The 21,172-nt window shown below is 40.8% G+C and overlaps 1 protein-coding gene across 1 annotated transcript in view; it reads right to left on the bottom strand.

The window, feature by feature from the left end:
* Window positions 1-21,172, bottom strand: part of LOC311262277 (contactin-associated protein-like 5) — a 116,700-nt gene that overhangs the window by 23,197 nt on the left and 72,331 nt on the right. The window contains exons 14-18 of the mRNA XM_084361553.1: window positions 15,575-15,731; window positions 13,430-13,557; window positions 10,582-10,752; window positions 9,400-9,618; window positions 1,062-1,301 (exon numbers count right to left, since the gene is read on the bottom strand). Of these exons, the coding sequence (XP_084217679.1) occupies window positions 1,062-1,301; window positions 9,400-9,618; window positions 10,582-10,752; window positions 13,430-13,557; window positions 15,575-15,731 (915 nt within the window). The remainder of the gene's footprint in view (window positions 1-1,061; window positions 1,302-9,399; window positions 9,619-10,581; window positions 10,753-13,429; window positions 13,558-15,574; window positions 15,732-21,172) is intronic.

Below are 21,172 nucleotides of genomic sequence, written 5' to 3'. Positions count from 1 at the left end.
TTGCAGTTAGCAATCCTTGAAGCAGCGGGGACGTGTTGCTCTTCACAACTCGAGCCCAGGACTAACTTCAGTAGATAGTACATAGACGTCATAATGTCAGAAGTGCTTTATCTTCTTGTCATGTGGATTATTTTAATTCATTTTGAATGTTTTCAACTAAAATTCTTACATATCACACCTTTAATGAAAGATTGTGATTTCAGTTATATTTCAAATTTGACAAATTTTCGATTTTTAAACTCGTGCTGACTGTCATGAAAAAACTTGTTATTTCTTCCAATGTACATGATTCCCATAGATTTTCATCACATTTTCCCGAACTGCCATGACACTGGGATGTGATTTTAATGTGAAGTTCTGTCATTATGTCAAAACTTCAACAACACAGAGTTTTGAAAATCTGCCATCCTACTATTAATGATCTAAAAAGTGCATTTCACTCCTGAGGTTCAGGGAGTTGAACTCTCAGAGAGACATGGATCAAAAGGTGAGTCCGTAACCTGGTGACATAAATGACATGTCGGCTCTTTCCCATAATAACACAACTAACTGTGCGCTAAGATCCAAGTTGTAATAATCCAGAAATATTTTTGCACAGCAGTCGGATTAGCTGTATCCTGGCATGGGAGCCACTTTCATATTGAACAGAGTGAGCAAGAGGAAAGTGTGTAAACAGTAACTATATAGCGTGGTTAGCCACAGTTGCAGCCAGACTTTAATTTAATCTCTTGTCTTCAAACTCTCCACCATGTCTATATGACTGTTTGCTCAGCCTCCTGCTCTTCTATCTGTGCTGGGCGGTGGTGTGTTTCACTTGTGCCTGTGTGCTGCTCCCTGCTCACATATAGCAGGAGATAATTCGCTCTAATGCATTTTAAATGTTCTTGGAGTCTGGAGTCAGGACAAGTATTAATTGCCTCTTGCATTACTTGCATTTTCATTGAAGCGCCGTAATGGAATAACCTTGGCTTGATTGATTATTTGTTTGTCCTAATCAACATTAATCTACTAAAAGAATTGCATTAAGTGTCATTAAGCTTTTCTCGGTGATCAGCACTCACCTTGGTTACAGGTGGTTCCTCCGTACGCCGATTGGGAGCAGTCGCACACGTAGCCGTTGTTCTTCTCGATGCACCTCCCTCGGTTGTGGCAGAGGCTGCTGGAGCCGCTGCAGTAGCCGGGGCAGCCGGAGCTCACCCCCGGCGTCATCCTCGCCCTCTCCTCCAGGTCAAAGCTCACGCCGTTGATGGTCAGAGTCCTGATGCAGCCCAGGAAGCCTCTCTGCTGGGACGCTGTGCCCCCTGAGACGAGGACGGCCGTTAGTCACGTCTAATGCTCACAGGCTGTGCAAAGAAGCTTCTCTGATGACTTTATAAGCATGATTCCCTTTAAGGCTGATGAGGATTTACGACAAACATTTACTTAATTCCAGTGTGGATCCAGGCTGACTCTGTCGACACTAAAGCATGCCAAGCCTCAAAGGGACTACATATACCATGTAATGGACTAGACACGTTTCCAGGAAATAAACATGTAGAACACAAACATCTGTGACATGTTAGCAGTTGCTAATTTGTGCTACAGTGAGGTGGGAGACTGATGACTTTAAATTAAATATCACTCTCTCCATAATTACTCTGCAATTTTACTGAGAAAACAAACTGTGCTGCCAGCTTCAGGATGCGTTATTCTAATTGTGCTGTACCTGCTAAAATGTCTAAAAATAAGCTAAAACATGTTTTCAACCCCAGAGCTGGATTCATCCTGTTTTGCAGACTGGATACCTGTCTCTGTGTTCAGGTTGACTGTCAGAATAAAGGCCTATAGTGTAATTACAGAATATTAAACTGAGACTTTGCATATTAAATGTTAAGTTTTTTGCTTTCACTTATTCTGAAGTAAAATACTGATGATACTGTGTAACGGCTGTAGAAAAATGACACCATGCGTGTACAGAGTGGTTCTTTATAAACCTTGCTTTTAGCGTGCCCTTCAGTCTGCTACCGGCCTTTAAAAGTGTTTTTTTTTCAAGCAAAATGAAGATCGATTACGGCACAAAGGAAGCACATCTGTCATTTTGCAACCAAAACAGGAAGGGCATTGTTTTCCCTGGTCACTGTCTGCAGGAAGCGCTGGAACAACTGCAATAACTGGTAAACGCTACACTGCAACAGAAAAAGAGCCCTGCTGCTGGAGGAGGCAAGAAGGTGAAGAGGGAGAGGGTAAAACAGCATTCCCACGATGGAGAGCGCTCCGGTGTGATTTCCCTTTAGCAGCGGGACTTGAGACAGTTCTCTTTCCACAAAACCATAAGTAACAAAACCTACCCACTTATTAATACAACTGTCTGTTTTACTCTGCCTTTTCACAGCATTTAGAACAGGGTTTCTAGGTCACATTGGGATTATTACAGTTGTTTTTCGTATAACAGTTGCTATGTTGCTAACACTGAATAGTTGTCTCTTTCTTTTTAAAGAACAGGATTTATCTGTCACCGTTTAGTCACATTTATAAAAGAAAATGGAAGGAGCTTGTGAATGAATAATAAATACACTGTTACATAACACACTGTGGAGCTACTGTATATTTTAAACATTTTCACAGTAAACCAGTGTGGAGTGAGTGAGAAATTCAGCATTTCAGTGCAGTGAGCTTCAATATTCCACGACAACAACAGCTGTCTTCTGTCAAACAGCACTTTATTTCAGGAAGTGTTTCATGTTTCAGATAAAACTTTGGTGGAACTTTACCGTGTTACTGTCGAACCTGTCTGGTTACATCAAGGTTGGTTTTACATAATACTGTATAGGAAATATCACGTAATGATAGTGTTTGTTTCATCAAATATTTGGTCAATGGACTTGCATTTATAGCATTTCTACGATACTTTCCACGCTCACCCATCCACACACACATTCACACACTGATGGCAGAGGCTGCCATGCAAGGCGCCTTCCTGCTCTTCAGGAGCGATGTAGCATTTCTGGTTACAATTTATAATAACCATCATTAATAAAAAGTACATTTATAGTTGATAAACTTTAGTTATTTCACTGTAAACAAACAACGAAATGCTTTATAAACCATTTATCAAGCTACTGCCCTTACAACAAACAGTATAACACATTTCATTGTTTGTTAAAAGTTGATTATCTATTAACTGTAGTTTAATTACATATACATTTACAATTTATTAATGACAGTTATAATACAGTGTTACTGTTCTTCCTGGCCAAAGTGCCCTACATAATTTCTATACTCAAATCAAATCAAATCAAATCAACTTTATTTATATAGCACCTTTCATACATGTTAAAATGCAGCCCAAAGTGCTGTACATTAAAAGAAAAGAAAAATGAAACAAACCCCGCATAACATCCCCATTCATGTGACACAGATACACACGCATATGCGCACACACACACATGCGCACACACTCACGCACACGTACACACACACACACACACACACACACACACACACACACACATATATACAAAATAAAATGTAGTATGGCTGAGCACCGATAGACCAGGTGAGGAAACGCCAACCTGTTGGAGCCATCCCCATCGAGAGCCCCCCAAGGCCACGACCACAGGGGGGGCGCCGCCACAGAGACCATCCCGACCCAGACAGCCAGGGGCCCCTACCACGGCCATAAAGCCCTGGGGCAGGACTCCCTGACTATCCAGGCCCGGACTATCCCCAGGATGGCACCCCCGCAGGCAGGCCAGACAGAGCTCCCGGAGTGGAGGGCCCCCATGAGGAGAACAATGGAGCTGGAAACTAAGAACCTATAAACTATTAAAAGAGATGGAAGAGCGTCCTAAAACAACATAAATGAATGTTAAACCCATAAATGCAGTGTTAAAATAGATACATGAAAATATAAATAAATACATAAATAAAAAATAAATAATAAAACTTTTGAGAGGAAAATAAAAGACAATAAATGAGTAATACTAAAAGTAAATAAATACATAAATAAAATGGAGTAAAATGAGTTAAATTAAACTAAAATAACAATGATAAAAGGGAGCTCAGTTAAAAGCTAGATTAAAAAGATGAGTCTTGAGCCTACGTTTAAAAGCATCAACAGACTCCGCGGCCCTGAGGCCCTCCGGCAGGCTGTTCCACAAGCGAGGGCCGTAATGATAAAATGAGGCTTCACCAAAGGTTTTGGTTCTAACCTTGGGAACAGATAAAAGACCAGTACCGGAGGACCTCAGGGTCCGGGAGGGCAGATACGGTAAAAGCAGGTGAGACAGATAAGAAGGGCCAAGGCCGTTAAGACACTTGAAAACTAATAAAAGAACCTTAAAGTCGATCCTGAAGCGCACAGGGAGCCAATGCAGCGATTCTAAAACGGGTGTAATGTGGGCCCGCTTTCTGGTCTTCGTCAGCACACGTGCAGCTGAGTTCTGGAGCAGTTGAAGGTGTGAAAGGCTCTTTTTTGGAAGACCAGAGAGCAGGGCATTACAGTAATCTAATCGGCTGGAGATAAAAGCATGCATTAGCACCTCTGTGCTGGCCAGAGAGAGAAACGGGCGGACTCTGACTATATTTTTGAGATGGTAAAAACCAATCTTTGTAGAGTTTCTAATGTGTGGAATAAAATTAAGCTCAGAGTCGAAAAGAACGCCCAAGTTTTTTACGCATTGTGAATGTTTAAAAGCATTTAATTTTGGTAAAAGTTTCTCTCTTTTGCCTTCAGGACCAATAATTAAAACCTCTGTTTTGTCCTGGTTGAGCTGTAAGAAGTTTTCTGCCATCCATGACTTTATATCAAGAATACAGTTTAAAAGGGAATCAATAGGTCCCGAGTCATCAGGAGAGACGGCAATGTGAAGCTGTGTATCATCAGCGTAGCTGTGAAAATTGATGCCGTGCCTCCTGATGACGTCCCCAAGCGGTAGCATATATAAATTAAAAAGTATTGGACCTAAAATTGATCCTTGGGGCACCCCACATTCAAGTTTATGCGTTCCTGAGGAACATGTATCCATATTTACAAGAAAGTGACGATCTGTGAGGTAGGAATAAAACCAGTTAAGAACAGTACCAGAGAGGCCCACTAGGTGGCTAAGTCTGTTTAATAAGATGTGGTGATCTACTGTATCAAAAGCAGCACTTAGATCCAGTAGAACCAGGACAGAGAGTTTCTGAGAGTCCATGTTACACCTGAGATCATTCACAATCTTCACGAGGGCTGTCTCGGTACTGTGGTTCGTCCTAAAACCAGATTGACACTGTTCTAAAATATTGTTGGTCTTTAAAAAATCATTTAATTGGATAAAAACTAGTTTTTCTACAATTTTACTTAAAAAGGGTAGGTTGGACACAGGTCGGTAGTTGGCAAAAATGTCAGGATCCAAATTTCTCTTCTTCAGAAGGGGCTTCACCACTGCTGTTTTAAAGGCAGTGGGGAAGACACCCGTCTGGAGAGAGCAATTCACAATATTTAAAAGTTCAAACTCAAAGAACGCATAAAATTGTTTTAAAAGTGATGTGGGAATTGGGTCTAAAAGGCAGGTTGTTGGGTTAGCTCGGGAGAAAACTCTACCGAGCGTTTCTGCATCAACCAGGACAAAATGCTCCATTGTCTCCACAGATAAAAGCGATGGTTCAGGTCTGTTAAAAGCAGCATTCTTCTGTTCTAAAAGAGTGGATCTAATGTCAATGATTTTACCTCTGAAGTGGTCTGCAAAGTCTTCACATAGATCGTCTGTTGGAACTGTGGACGATTTCTTAAAATCAGTATTAATTAAACGAGAAATAGTGGAAAAGAGAAATTTATGGTTGTTCTTTTTGTCTGAGATGAGTCGTGAGAAGTGGGAAGTTCTTGCCTGTTTTACTGATTTATTGTAGGTTTTGAGTATGTCCCGGAATATTTCAAAATGAACTGTTAGCTTTGTCTGCCTCCATTTTCTCTCTGCGCTCCTGCAATTTCTTTTCAGTTGTTTTATTTCAGTGTTTATCCAGGGTGATGTAGGTTTGATTGATATTGTTTTTGTGGAAATGGGAGCCACTGTGTCTAGGGCTGACCTCAGTTTACTGTTAAAATTATCAACAATAAAATCGCAGGGTGCAGGTAAAATGTCGGCAGTGCTGTTGTGTAAAATTTCAATAAAATTTGCAGCCACTTCGGGGGTAAGGTAGCGCTTCCTCACTGTTCTCACCGGGGCCTCCCGTTGGATAAAAATGGAGATATCAAAAAACACACAGTGATGGTCGGACACAGCCAGGTCGACAACAGAGGACACACCAGTGGACAGGCCATATGTTATGACCAGGTCCAGGGTATGTCCTCTGTTGTGGGTGGGCTGTGTGACATGTTGCTTAAAATCCAGGTAGTTTAAAAGATTTAAAAATTCAGTCGCAGTGGGATCTGAATTATCATCTGTGTGTATGTTAAAATCACCAGCTATTAAGACCCTATTGTATGTTGAGTGTAAAATCGATAAAAGTTCGGAGAACTCACTAAAAAAAGAGGGATGGTGCTTCGGTGGTCTGTAAATAGTCATACATAAAATCGGAGGACTGCTAAAAACAAAGGCATGATGTTCAAATGATGTGTAGTTGTTAAAAGTGATGTCCTTTGTTATTATAGAGTTAGAAATTATTGTTGCAGTCCCGCCACCTCTTCTACCACTCCTGTTAGAAAATAAAAAACTAAAATTTGATGGGGAAGCCTCAGTGAGAACGGCTGGTGCATCAGTGCTGAGCCATGTTTCAGTTAAAAGTAAACAGTCAAGTTTGTTTTCTAAAATAAGGTCATTGATAATAAAAGACTTATTTGACAGGGAGCGAACGTTTAAAAGTGCCATGTGGAGGGTTGTATGTGGGCTGGGAGATGGCAGTGCAGTTTCTCCTTGAGCTGGTGTTGCCGGAACTGCCCGCAGACACCTGTTGCGGTCCCGTGATCCCCTCAGTGATGTGTGGTGATGATGGGGAAACCTGGTGGAGATAACTGTCTGGATCGGAAACGCAGCTGGTGAGGGAGTTATTGACAGGTGTGTGCTATCAGGAGAAAGAGCAAGGGGCGTGGTGTTTGCTACTTTGTCAGGGGAGGACAGTCAGTCTGATGAGACAACCACCGACACAACCTCACACACCAATGGTAAAGCCATCAGGAGGCCAGAGCCAGGGATCGAACCGCCGACCGTCTGATCAGTGGACGACCCACTCTACCTCCTACATATGCCTCCATATATCTCCACATTATGTCATTTTACTAGTTTCATTTATGAACTGTGTGCTTTGGTGATGAAACACTTTTGTTTTGAAACATCAATTAGATTCTTATTTCACTGAGTGTAATTAAAAGTCACTTTTATTATCTACTGTTCCAACCCAGTCATCAGTTTTAAAATGTCAGAGAGAGCCCTTTAAAACCGACATAATCACATCCAAATGAACTTTGTTTCTTTCATTAAAACTTTAAAACATTTAAACTTTGATTAAATGACACCTCTGCAGCTTCTTAGGAAACAATTAAATCTTCATCTAACGTCAAGTTCTGCTGCGCTCCACAGAGGATTATTGCTTCCATTTGTCATTTCACTCCTCTGATAAATTATTTCTTAAAGTAAATGATCCATTAAGTGCATGAACTAAGGCCTAAAAGTGAGAACACATGAAAGAAACACACTCTTTTAATGGTGTCTCTGTCCCCTCCAGAGGGATGGTGTATTATTAAGGAGACATTAAAATGTCAGAGGGGGGAAGGAGGAAAAAGAGAGCAGCAATGCTTCTGAGCCACAGCAATAATGAAAAAATAATAAAATACATTAGTTCTTCACACAGGTTTGTGTTTTTTCAAGCCTATATTAGCACAATACTCAGAGGACAAATGTACGTTTAAAGTGTTATTGTTAGCTGTAATTACTTCTCTCCATTCTGGCTGTGAGGAGACCTTTGTAGTGCGACTTCATTGAAAGAGATACAATCCACGATCTGTGTGCTAAAATGAACTTTTCAGTTGAGCCAGAGCTAATATGACAATCATGTAGCCAAATCATGCATCTTTGTCCTGGTTGTATGATGAAAACACAAATACAAACATTTGTATTACAAATCATCAGGAACCCTTGATTTGTCTGATTAAGCCAGTGTGTTACATGAGATATCACACCCAACTCTGCACCTCAAATTAGCTCTCCTGTGAGCGCATTGTTTTTGGTTTTAACAGCATGCAAATTTTCAGTTTTGGTTCCCTCTCATGTCTCTCAACCTCATCAACACCAGCAGGTAACTGTTCTCAGTATAAACAATGACGAAAAGCACATTGTGTGAATTTTGACAGATATTTCAAAATGATTCATGATTAGTGAGACAGTTTTCACTTACACTGAAAACCTGTTATAATCAGGTACCACGTCATGCTAAGTTGTAATAATAATGATTACATTTAATTGAAGGTTACTGCAACTTTTTTTCAGAGTAATATCCTGCTATTTTCCAGCCAGCAGTTAATATGTAGGCGGTAATTTCATTAAAACATTTCCAGGAAACTTCCAACTGGTTCTTCTCCAACTTCTTAACTTCTCCTGATCACGCCCTGTTAATGTCAAACCACTTCCTGTCTAACTTCTGCAGGTCAGTAAATGAAAATATTAGCAGTATACATTTTAACCATTCACCATTCATCTTCACCAATTCAACAATCAGGCTCACTCTCTTTCTCTGTCACACTCGCTAAATACGTTTTTTTCCTTTTATTCATTTATTTGCTAAAGTATCGTCTCAAAAAAAAAAAAAGATTGACATTTAACATAAGTGGTGTGGAGACATTATAATCAGGCCTCTATACACAGTAAGGAGTGAGAATTTAAATGGTTAGAAAATGTACTTCAATGTGCTGACCTGCAGAGGTTAGACAGAAAGTGGTTGGCAGTTTACAGGAAATGTATTTTCTATTTATTAACTGCTTATAAGAATATATTCTGAATATATACCAGAATACTATTATTAAATAATGCTGGGGTGTTTTCAATACATTTTAAGGTAACTGTTGTGGTAATGTGAGGATACTTGAATAAGTTACATGCGAAGTAAAGAAACAATACAATACTTGAGGACCAGGGCATCTCTGCAGCACCACAGTTCTTCATTATAATGCTGTTTTACAACACATTTTATAAAAAAAACTCCAGCTTATGTAATTTGCATGGTGCACTTGGCAACATTGTGATTTTAATAATATTTCAATTAATTTTGCAGCACTACCGCTCATGTTACTGAGTCTAGATGTGTAAAAAGGCAACTGATCGTTATCCATATGGAAATCTAGTGCTCACAGCTTGCTGCAATACCCCCCACCCCCCTACAAAAAAAAGACAGATTCAGGTTTAAATAATTCCTGTCTCAAGTGGATGTATAGACTGATGGCACACCTACCTACAAACAGCTGGCTGCTGAGCCGTAAACGGGGGTGTCCATCAGCCGGAGCCTCCAGGAAGCGGAGGGGAAGCTGGTCGACCTGCAGGGAGGCCTCCTTCACGTTGCGCTCTGCCCTCACGTAGTGCCACTGTCTGTCATTCAGAGGGAGGTGGGACTTCACGGACAGGACCACCGGACCGTTTCCCACATCAAAGGAGAAAGTCACCACTGAGGGAGCTGGGAGGCCAGTAGGGAATCACACACACACACACACACACACACACACACACACACACACACACACGCACACACACACACACACGCACACACATACCACAGCCAGGTCAGACTGAATGTGATATTACGTGCTTTATGTCTTCTCTGTCCTCCCTTTCTGATGCAATGTGATACAATGCTACTGGGAAAACTTGATGACCTGAATAGATTTATGAGGGGGCTCAGCTGACAGCTCGTCAATATTTCACAATGTCTCTGATGCTGCAGTAATACATAATGGCTCCAAGTATCCTGAGAGCTCCTCCCTCACATTTGTGAACAAAACACACTGTAATCAACAGTTCCAACACCTTTTTAACACCTCGAATAAATAAACTAATCCACTGCTACTTCAGCTCGCTCTCTGAGGACTACATGTGTACTCTGCGCTTATTAAATATGCCGTTTGAAGTGCAAGCTCACGTTGCTGCAATTTTCTTGCAATCCTAAATACCTTAGGTCTTCTGTGTATTCCGCTAATGGTGCTCATGTAAACAAGTCAATCCTTTGCGTAAATACATTTGATTTTTAGCATTTTAACGTATTTTTCCTGATTATTAAGGTAAACCTGCGAGGTAATGATGAATCCTGGCTGCTGTATCCATCTGGAGTATTCAATAAGGATTTCAGCTTCAACAGTTGTTAGGAAATGCTTTAAATGTCTCCTGTGACAACATGACACTGCAGTTGACTGTGTCATTAGGATTACATCATGCTGGGCAGACCTGACAGCCCGCTTCTTGGGGAAATTAAACTGTCAACAGCTAGCATTTCCATCTAAGGAGGAAAAAAAAAATTAAATACTGACAGCTTTTGTGAGCGTTGTTATGTGTGGCTGTGCTTTTTCACATTCCGTGTTCATGTCCTTGTCATGTACTTCGTGCATGCTGCACGTCTTTTATTCCGGCCTGAACGTTTACTCACAGCTGAGCTCCGCTCTGATGAAGTCCTTCAGGCCCAGGTTCTCCAGGAACACGCCTGAAGGAGCACTAGTCTTGAAGTAGAAGGAGATATCAGAGGCGAGCTCTGCCTGCAGGGTGGGGAAGTAGAGGTAGGAGGACTCCTGGTAGAAAGACGCCGCGTTCCATATGGACTCTGAAAGGAAAAGACAGATGAATCCTTGTTTGCTGTACCATATTTGCATTTTATCAACAAAAAACAAAACAGTGAAACACAAGAATGGAGGAATTTAATGAAGAATGACATGTGATCTGGCACCAGGGCTTCAAGTGTTGACTTCTGGGAGGAAACAGGAAGCAAACCGTGGTATCTGGTATCAAAATTCACACACTTTGTACACCCGAATGTCAATCAATCTCAACCTCCTTCCTGAGAGGTGCTGCTATTGTGTAACAACACCACATTTTCCTTTTCAATCAAAGAGCACAGCCACCATTCACCGCAAGAGGTCCATTGTCAGGAAAACAATAATGCCAATGCTGCAGGGCTGCAACTAACTAACAATCATTTTCATCATCGAGAACCTGAAGATATTCAACTGACTTTCATAAGCCATGTTCTCACAGGACTAGCATAACCTGAAGACCTCTAGTAATTTGTAATAATTGCAGAGGACGTCTGTGATTTTAATGCTCTGCAAATCTGAAATATCTGAAATTTCACCAAACACAGAGGTCATGTGATGATAGTCCTGTGCGAATTGGCATGTTGGTGCTCTGCTTTCTGTCATCAGTCAGCTGAACAAGTCACATATTCAACTGTGGCTCATATACTGTAGCTGTGTAGCTGTGCTGTGAGATCGGCTTTACTGACGTTTAAAAGTGATGAGAAGGCTAGGAACAACCAAAGGTGGTCGTATCCAAGTACGGCTGCAAAGCATCTTTTACTGAGCTGCAAATGTGTATCTGTGTTGTAACACATGCAGACAGACGCTTTGCTTCTGAAAGTCAACGTTGCACTGAGCCCTGACATCATATCCAGGAGATAGTTTCAGTAAATAAACAGACCAAACGTGAGGTTATCGTTTCTGAATCACATGAGGTCCTTAGAGTGGTTTGAGAGGCTGTAATCACAGATTGGCCTTTTTTTTCTTAAAAATGACCAAACACTTAATTGATTTTCAAAGAAGTTGGCGATTCATTTAATCGTTCTAAAATAACCAATTAATCCACTGAGACAGTCTTTGTACTTGGCGCTGTCTGATGATTTCCATCATCACGTTTCAATGAGCTGTTCTACTGGACTTTACCTCAGAGAGCTCACCGCAGTGTGATGCTGTGGCACCTGGGTTAAATAATAACATGACAAAACACCATGAAAGTAAATCATTTATCTGACAAAGGACTACGACATGAAAATAATATTGTCTTAAATTCAGAGTTATTAGAAACTAAAATCAAATTACCCAGGCTACTTCTATTTTCTACTGTTATCAGAGTACTTGGAAAACAATTATTTGCACCGCCCCTTTATTTATTTTATGTTTTCAGGACTGTAAAAAACTCATACCCTCATTATATAATAGTCAAGATTATGACAAGAATGTGTAGAAATGGAGGGGTATCTGAAATCCACGATTTGATTTGACTTTTGATCATCAGGTCATTCATGATTCAGCTCTTTTTCTGCATTGAGACATACTGTATGCCACTGTCAGACTATCACATCTGGATTTGTGAAGATCAGCAGATCGTTGGTTTTATGTCCTGACAACTGTCATTTACATTTGCAGAGTCCTCATTGAACATACTGAGGCATTTTACAACAACAGCTTGACTTTATCCTGGTGGCTTCTTGCAGGTTAGGGTTCCGCAAGTTCAAATAATATTCACCGTGAATAAAGATTCAACACAAATGAAAAAAACACCCTTTTGTAATTCAACAATAAACAACAAAAGACAGTTTGATTTCTGAAATCGCTCCTGAGTAATCCGTCTTCACAAACATGGGAAGATCACTAAAGGAACTCTGGAAATGTCTTCAGTTCTTCCCTCCTCTTAAGGAAATCAATAAAGGATCTCTGAAAAAGAAGATGTACCCAACATCTGTGACACTCTTGGAGTAACCTTCGTACCAGTCGGCTGATCGTCTTCATGCACACAGGAAATGTCTGGAAGTGTAGCTGCAGGCTACAGTGAGCTGAGTACTTTTTCCTTCAGACAGAGGCATGCGAGTTGGCATGCAGGAGGGAGGTATTGCCGATACTGCTTTTGTTTTTGATGATCGAAAGTGAAAGACACTTCAATCTATTTTTTATTTTAAGTTTCAATCGTGACACCCCTGGTAGAGACTGTTTAGTAGTCAGTTTCTGAAAGTATTCTAGATGCCGTCATTCGATGGCTCAGATAGAAAGGGTTGGTATCTCCACTCGGATTTCAAATAAAACAGGGGGTTTTGAACTACATTTGACTGCAGATGAGTTACTAAAAATTCCCCGCTCTGTGTCCACAGCTCGCTCTGGGACATGAAGCAGTAAATATCTACAATCTCTTTCATGTTCCATTGCTGCTGTCCAGCTCCCCCCCGCCCCAACGAGTTTCCTCTTATTTTGGCACCCCTGCCTGGCTGAACAACATGAGTTAATAAAGACAGGCAGCAGGGGGGTCCGGCAGATTTTAGGAGGTTATAGTCCACACGGCCAGGTGTCTGCCTTGAAACAGAACAGATGAGGTTTATCTCTCTATCCCTGGCTAAACACACGAGGACTAAAGACATCATCTGAGAATACTCTGTGTCTGATCAACACTAAGCCTGGGAATCAAGGCCCCCATCTGCAACCAAATCTGGCACGGTAACTGAGGTGATCACCTACTGTCTCCATAACAACGCAGAGGCCCGATGTGGTAGACGGCCTGCGAGCCTGTTCTGTTGGTGTCTCCAATCACTATCTGGCTCACTGGTAGGTGGTCTTTGTAGGAGAGGACTCCGGTGTCATTAGCCCTGGGGCAGACAAAAAGGAAATAAATGAATTGTAACACAGAGCCCTCTGGGCCGGATGCCTTTATGGGGGTCCAGATAAAGGCATCCATTCTTCTGCATTAGCACAGAACGCAGAGTAAACACATTAAAAAGGGAGCAATCTATCACGATGCAGACAACTGCCGCTGGAAATATGCAAACTGAGCTGAATCGAGAGAAGCTCTGGAGTGGATTTACATCCCCGCAACAAACGTCTAATACACCAACACTACAATACAGCCTTTGTTTCTTCATTCACATGATTTATTCCATTATAATTGTAATAGCATGTTGGGGCTGTAATGAATCATTTTAGAGGGAACACTGGTGTAGGAGAAGGCTGAGGACGGATGCAGATAGATAAAGGAGAATAACACTGAGCAGATTCTGGACTCTCAGCTGCTGCTCAGTGCTCCGTTAGTAGTTTTAGCCATTTAGGAATATTGTCCGTGATTTGATTTTGCTGAATGCCAATAATGAATTCACTAATTAGTCATAAGTTCTATCTCTGTGGTCTTCTATGGATTATCTCAGGGTGGTGGTTTACGGATAAACCACAGAGCGGTTATGAGAGATCATTGATGAGATAATTAGAGGAGATCATTTTTTTTTTTTTTTCTCTATTGGTCTGGTTAATTCATATTTGGATCCTTATATTTTACATCACGAGGCTACAAGAGGGGCTAGACACACTCTGCTTACAGCCACTTAGCTAAATCTCATGCAGCCTCGTACAACAGTCGGGCTATAAATCCTGTGTGTTTCTACGGGGCTGTGTGAACAATGAGTATTACTTATTGTAGTTTGGGAAGTTGTTAAACTGCACCATCAATTATACAGAAAGGGTGGACAGAATAATAGACTCAGAACATAATTATTTGCCTAAAAAAGTGACAGTATTTCAATTAACATGTAAACTAATAGAAGTTATCCTATCCTAACCTTCCACCTATTTCATGTGTGCCATTTGATGGCAGTTAGCAGGCACTCAGTCTTGGATATTTATTCAACGTATTAACGAGTATATAACACACATTAGGCTGCAAATTACACATAAAAAACATAATTTTACCCGGGACATACTGCCAAATGGTCTTTGGTGCCCACGGGTTTTGATGTCCTTCATAATGATCGGCAGGATAATTAATGTTGACTCAGTGAAAAGTATGAATAAAATTTGTCTTCAAAAGGCAGCGTCTCTCGTGACAGAGTGCTGGATTCTCCCAGCTCCTCTCATCTTTGAAGAACTGCATAAAACCATCTCCTTCTGTGTTTCCTTCTTCTTATTGTTATTGTTACAGTTCTTGGTTTGGGCAGCCCTTAGTCTTTCAGTATGAGCTGTGGCACACTGGTTAAAACTCATATTCCGACACTACACCTACAATGGTAGTAACATGACTGAACAACCTTGCTCGTACAATATGTTTCACAGATGTGAGGTCAGAGTCAATGAGAACACCTCGGTCCCTAACATTCAGTTTAATGTTATGTGATAAGGAGCCAGGACAGGAGCAGATACTGGAATGTGGATTATCTGGACCAATGATAAGGATCTCTGTTTTATCTGGCTTCAGTTTAAGGACATTTGCAGACATCCATTTTTTTTTTTTATATCTGCCAGGAAATGTCTGAGAATAACTAGAGGAGTGATTTATTACAGGGGACTGACTAACCAACCAGAAATGCTTTTATGTACAACACTTGAATAATAAAGAATTGAAGAACACATTACGTTTATTTAGAAGTTACCCCTAATGTCACATGTAATAACTGAATAAACACATAAGGTTTATCTAGAAGTTTGCATTAATTAAATGTAATCAGACTTAGTTATTTAAAGTGTTGACACTGACACTGATGTACATCTAATTAAAATACTTAAAGTCAGTGTTTTAGGCAAATTCCGTTTTTGAGTGAAGCATCTCTCTCAATAACAATGCATTGCCAAAAAACATAAAAAAGACGTGTCCTGATGTGAAACTGTGTGTCTGCACTGTACCATGTGTCTGCATCAGCATCACAGTTACAGAAGTAGTTCATGTCGATGCAGTTCTCCTCCAGGCTGCAGGAACACTGCTGAACTCCAGGCAGGAAGCCTCCCCAGTAGCTCCGTCTCTCTCCTTCCCGGTCCAGCCACCAGGACAGCGGACTGCCATCTGCAACAATGCAGCAGACAGTCAGCGACCGCGGCAACAGCCTGATGCCTGCCACTGCCAGGGCTGAAGCTCAACTAGGTCAAGGTCATGGGTTATATTTGGAGGATTGTGTTGTTCGCTTCACTGGCTTTATCTTAATATGCTAAAAAAGCATCTATGGAAGTGCACTGAAAAAATACAGAAAAATTAATATTTATAGATAAGCATGGTACAGAAATCCTGTTCTGCCAGAGGCGGCTGAGCTGAGAGGCTTACGTAATGGGAGACTAAATAATGGGATTAAAATCAAGCAAATAGAGCTAGGAATGGAGGTAAGTAACAAAACCTCACTAAATAAAGACAAGCACAGTTTAGATATTTCCAACACTTTGCTCATAAACCAACAGAACACGAATAAACAATTAAAGCACACTTGAGTTTTCTTTTAGTTTGCAGTTAAAAATAGAGCAATGTATGAGATATACATGTTGATATTCGCATACACAAACACAGCCATACATACACACATATAAAAACATGTTTACATACTATATTCATACTTCAAAACCACCGTCACACCTTTCACCTGCAGTTGGACGTGTCCTGGCAACAGTTTTACAGACAGTCTCTTTCATAACGGTGCTCTACGGGGTCTCTGGGGGCTGAAGGGGAATTTTTTGGCCACCGGGAAAAACTGAAACCAGGGCTGAGCAGAGGCGTCGTATTCAAAACAGATTCATGATTCATAAACTGTATCTGTGTACAGTTGGTTTTATCTTAATTCAGTGTAATAAACTCATTTGTTCTTCTGTTTTAACCTCGATTTGAAATCCTTACTAGTATGACACTCAGCAGAGTACATACTGTACCTCCGCCGACACCAAACAGTCCTCTTTTTTTCCTCAATCAAGCCTGATCCAATATAAAACTTGACAGCTCTGTATCTAAACTTTGAACCACCTATAACTGGTTCACCATAATCAAAGATCACCAGGGCTGTAACAGCTGACCCCCAGGACAACAACACGATACAGATGGATTCGTGATCTCCTTTGTGTTGTTGAAGAATAACAGATTTTTATTAGGATCTGCATCAAGTTGTACTCACTCATTGATACCAGCCACCTAAATGCACCAGATTATTTTCATCAAGATCTATGAATTATTCCCTGAGAAATTAATACATAATTGTATTAATAATATAATATATAATAACTGAATAATTTAGCGAAGATGTAAAGCTTTGTGCATGTTTTCTTCATGAGTTAATCTGGGTGCCTTCTCTCTATTCATTAAGTAGCTGATAGAAATAGTTATGGTCACAGACTCTCTCTCCACCTCACTACACTCATAATTTGAGTCTAATTCATTTGCCCCAAAACAGCCAAAACACACGTCAGACAAAGTTAAAGATAGACTTGCTTGCTAGTATTTTTATTTTTTTTATGATATTATCTTAAATTTGTTTGGCCAGGATATTCATGTAGTGAAAATCTGATATGATAACGCCTCAGTTTCACCTGTCCCTGCTAAACCTCCTGTGTATTTCAGTCCTTGTCTTTTCCTCTCTCTTTTTCAGTTTGTCTGTTTCGTTCCCGCTGTCTCTGTGTTGCTCCTCATGTTTTATGCCCTCATGTTTTTGTAATCCTGCCTCTGTTCCCAGAGCTTCTGGTTAGTATTTCTTTTGGTCTTTGCATTTCTCTTTATTTGCCCCTGCCCGTTTCTGTGAGTGTTGCTGCTCGCTTTCTGAACTTTAGGTTTTAGACAACAGCTTCATTATTAAAGCTTGCTTTACGTTTTCAACCCGCCTGCCTCAGTGTGTTTTGCGTTTGGGTCCTCGATATTTTTGAAAACTGTAACAAATGGGGTCTATTCTGAGCTGAGACCCATCTGCATCCCCTATCCAAGACTTATGGAAATCTTTTCAGTAGATTTTGTGTAATCCTGCTGACAAACAAAAAAACTAACAAACGGACACGGGTGAAATCATAACCTCCATGGTGTCGGTAACCAGGGCTGCAAGTTAAGCTGAGCTAGATAGACTACAGACACCTTTTGTATTGCTAATTTGAACGTAACAATGTTTATCTGTATGGTCTGTGTTAATAAGCAAAAATACAATTTAATAAATACACCTGCGCTGGAAGCTGATAGCTTATGCAGAGACCTTCCAGCTAAACTCAAACCAAGATAAATCTTTATGTCATAAAGATAAATATCATCATCATGAGATATATTAATTCAGTTACAGGACAAACAGAATAAAGAACATGGGGAAAGAAAAAAACTAACAATTACAGAAAATTACATCACAAAAGAGGTTTGGTTTGAAGTCAAAATGCTGCATTTCTGATAGATCTCTTAAAAATACTTATTTCCTCATCAACTGTGCTCTTCTTTTTTAACCAAAATGGTTATTCTCCACTTCATACATTAACTCGTTTTAATTCTCTGCTGGCATTTCATGACACATTGTCTGCGACTGACAATGAGGCCACAGTGGAGCCATGTAGGCACAAGTCATTACCTCCTCTATGGGGTTAAGTGGTCGAGCTTCAATCATCTGTCACACAACGTGACCCTGCATCGGAGATGAGGCCGGCGAGCAAGGGAAAGCCCATTAAGCTACATGTCACAATACATAATCAAGTGTCACATGCTATGGCGCCTTCATCTTAGCCTGCATACATTACAGCTGCATTAGGCAAGGTTTTTATGTATGGATACACATGTCATTATTGGTCTATGCCGCTGAGTGGATCTGAGACATCAAATAATCTCCCATCTCCATCAGGTCACTCTTTTTGCAGGAGAAAGATCCTGCTCTTGTGTAGATAACACCCCTGGAGATCCTCTCCAAACAGGAGCTGATGGCCTCCAGCTAACAGCCTAATACCACAGGCTGACCAAAATTGGGAGGACAAAAGTTACTTGTATTCAATAGCGAAACACAGGCAAGAAAGGAAATAATGAGGGCTGGAACAACAAGGGCCAGCCAGCCAACATTTGCATTACAAAGGTTGAAAATAACAAACGCTTTATTGTCTTTACCCTCCCTGTCCTTGTGCTCGCTGCAGACATACAGCCTCGCTTTTCCTCCATTTCTGCTGCCTCCTTGGGAACACTATTCAGACAGCGAACAGGTACACAAATAAGAAACAGCAACAATCAATACTTCCTGAAGGAGAGGTGAGTCTCACTCTCTCCCCCAAATTGGTTCGATATTGACAGGACATGTTTACAGCAAGAATGCACCTGACTCTCTCTCCTGCACTGAACTGAGTGGAAGCCAACATTTTGACAACTGCCCCACAAACAGCCGTGAGAGTCTGCAGCATTCATTACATCCACAGTACCAAAGAGCAGGGAACGAACATCAAAGGTGATGCTGGACGGACACTCTGACAGTCATAAGTGAAATAGGAATAATAACTTAAGCGCTTGAGAGTTTCAGTCGATAAGACGTTGTTGATGGTGATATTACATAGAGCAGCAGACGCTTTTGTACAAGGGATCCACTTTGAAACTCCAGAAGAGCTAGTTGTCATCAAAAATGGGTATTTCATCAATCTCAGACAAACAACTAAGTGCGTGGTCAGGGCGCTTAAGTACAAAAGCTTTCTTTAATTTGAAACTTGAAATACCACCTCACATATGTATGCCTGCCATGCACCGGTCAGGTAACAGCTTCTATCCATGTCTGTCCAGACTCACAGAACACATGTTGAAGGAATTTAATCAGAAGTATTACGTTTATTTTTTGGTTACGGTATGAGAAACATGCTGTCTTCACTTAGACACTATTTCTATCGAGGAGTACAGATGCCTGATACAGAGCTTTGTCACATGGTGCAGCGACAATCAGCTGAAGATCAATGTCAGCAAAACCAGTGAGCTTGTGGTGGAGTTCGCAGTAGTAGTTGTTGTTGTAGTTTTCTCGATTAATTGCTAAGTTGTTTGGTCTATAAGATGTCAGGAAATGGTGAAAAATGTTGGTCAGTGTTTCTCAAAGCCCAAGATGACGTCCTCAAACGTCTTGTTTTGTCTATAACCTAAAGATATTTACTTTACAGTCTCAGAGAGGTAAATGAAAGCTCCATCCAATCCATTTATAGCTCTACTCCAGCAGCGTTACCTCCATTTTAACTGTTGAAGTTCTTTCTGAAACAGACAATACAGAGGACGTCATCCATTACCATGGCAACCAGAATCCTGAGCGAGCAAGATCAACATCATTAGCATGGACAACAATAGCATGGATGTCAACATGGACAGCACCAGCATGATGAACAAGGGTTTAGAAAAACAAAATAGTCCTGGAGTCCTGCTCCATCTATGTTACGGTGGTCTGAGGGCTGTTGTTGAGGATGAAATGAGGAGACTCACAGCCTGGGGCATGAAGCTGCTCCATAGTGTGGTGGACATTAGCATGGATCGCGATAGGATAGATATTAGCATGATATCAATAGCATGATTTCCTCGCTCCTCACTGTGAGAAGTGTGGACAGATCTCTTAGGAGTGGTGAGTGAGGATGCATGAGGGCAGCCTCCACGGAAGTCTTTTTACTGGCCGACACGCCCCCTTATTTAATATCAGTGACTGATATTAAACAGCACTTTTTCGGTGTTAACTGTAGGTCCGAATAACAAAAGGACTACAAACAACTTTCGTGATTTATGAGAAATATTTTTCTTTCATCAGCTGTTATTTTCTCCATCAGATTTGATTAGGCTATGGATACAATTAAAGACTTACAATTAAAGGCTATGGATACAATTAAAGACAATAAAAAATGAATTCATAACCAGAATATCAATGAATACAGATGTAAATAATGAATAAATCCTATAAAAGCACTGTGTCTGTAGAAATGGTCCATGTGCCTCAGAGCAGGTCACAGTATAAATACAGGATGTAGCTTGTTATTCATGCGCAGGTGTTTGTTCGACACCCACGCTGATAGCTGTTAACTGTGCCTAGTTAACGACAACTGACAGCTGATCCAGCTGCAATCAGCTGAAGCCATTATCACAAATGCATGTCGCTTCATGTGACGCTTCAAATGAAAGGATGTTTCTTTTCTCTCTTCTTTCCTTGTTTATTTTCTCCTGGCATTGTTTCTCTTCATACGTCCTCGGTGGGAGGGACTGAGGCGCATAGAAAAGACACAAGTGAGGAATAAGTGGATGCAATTTATAAGAACTGGGATCAACACAAAGTGGAAGCTTGTGCCAAAGTCCCTTCCAGCATTCCTGAGATATCCTGTTCTCAGAATGGGCCGGGCAGACACCATGTCTCCGGCCAGAAGTGTTGCTGCCGAGGCATTAAAATACAGGACGAGATACCAGCGCTAGCTCTACCTTTTTTATGAACCACAACCAATAATGATGGTTTTCTAAATGCCAAGTTATCTCGTACAGTAAATCTAAACAAATGTCTCAACACTGACACGATATCGCTG

Source organism: Pagrus pagrus, assembly GCF_965226575.1.
Source record: "Pagrus pagrus genome assembly, chromosome: 9".
Classification (NCBI taxonomy): domain Eukaryota; kingdom Metazoa; phylum Chordata; class Actinopteri; order Spariformes; family Sparidae; genus Pagrus; species Pagrus pagrus.
The sequence above is the reverse complement of the archived record's forward strand: the minus strand, read 5'-3'. Positions and strand labels throughout refer to the sequence as shown.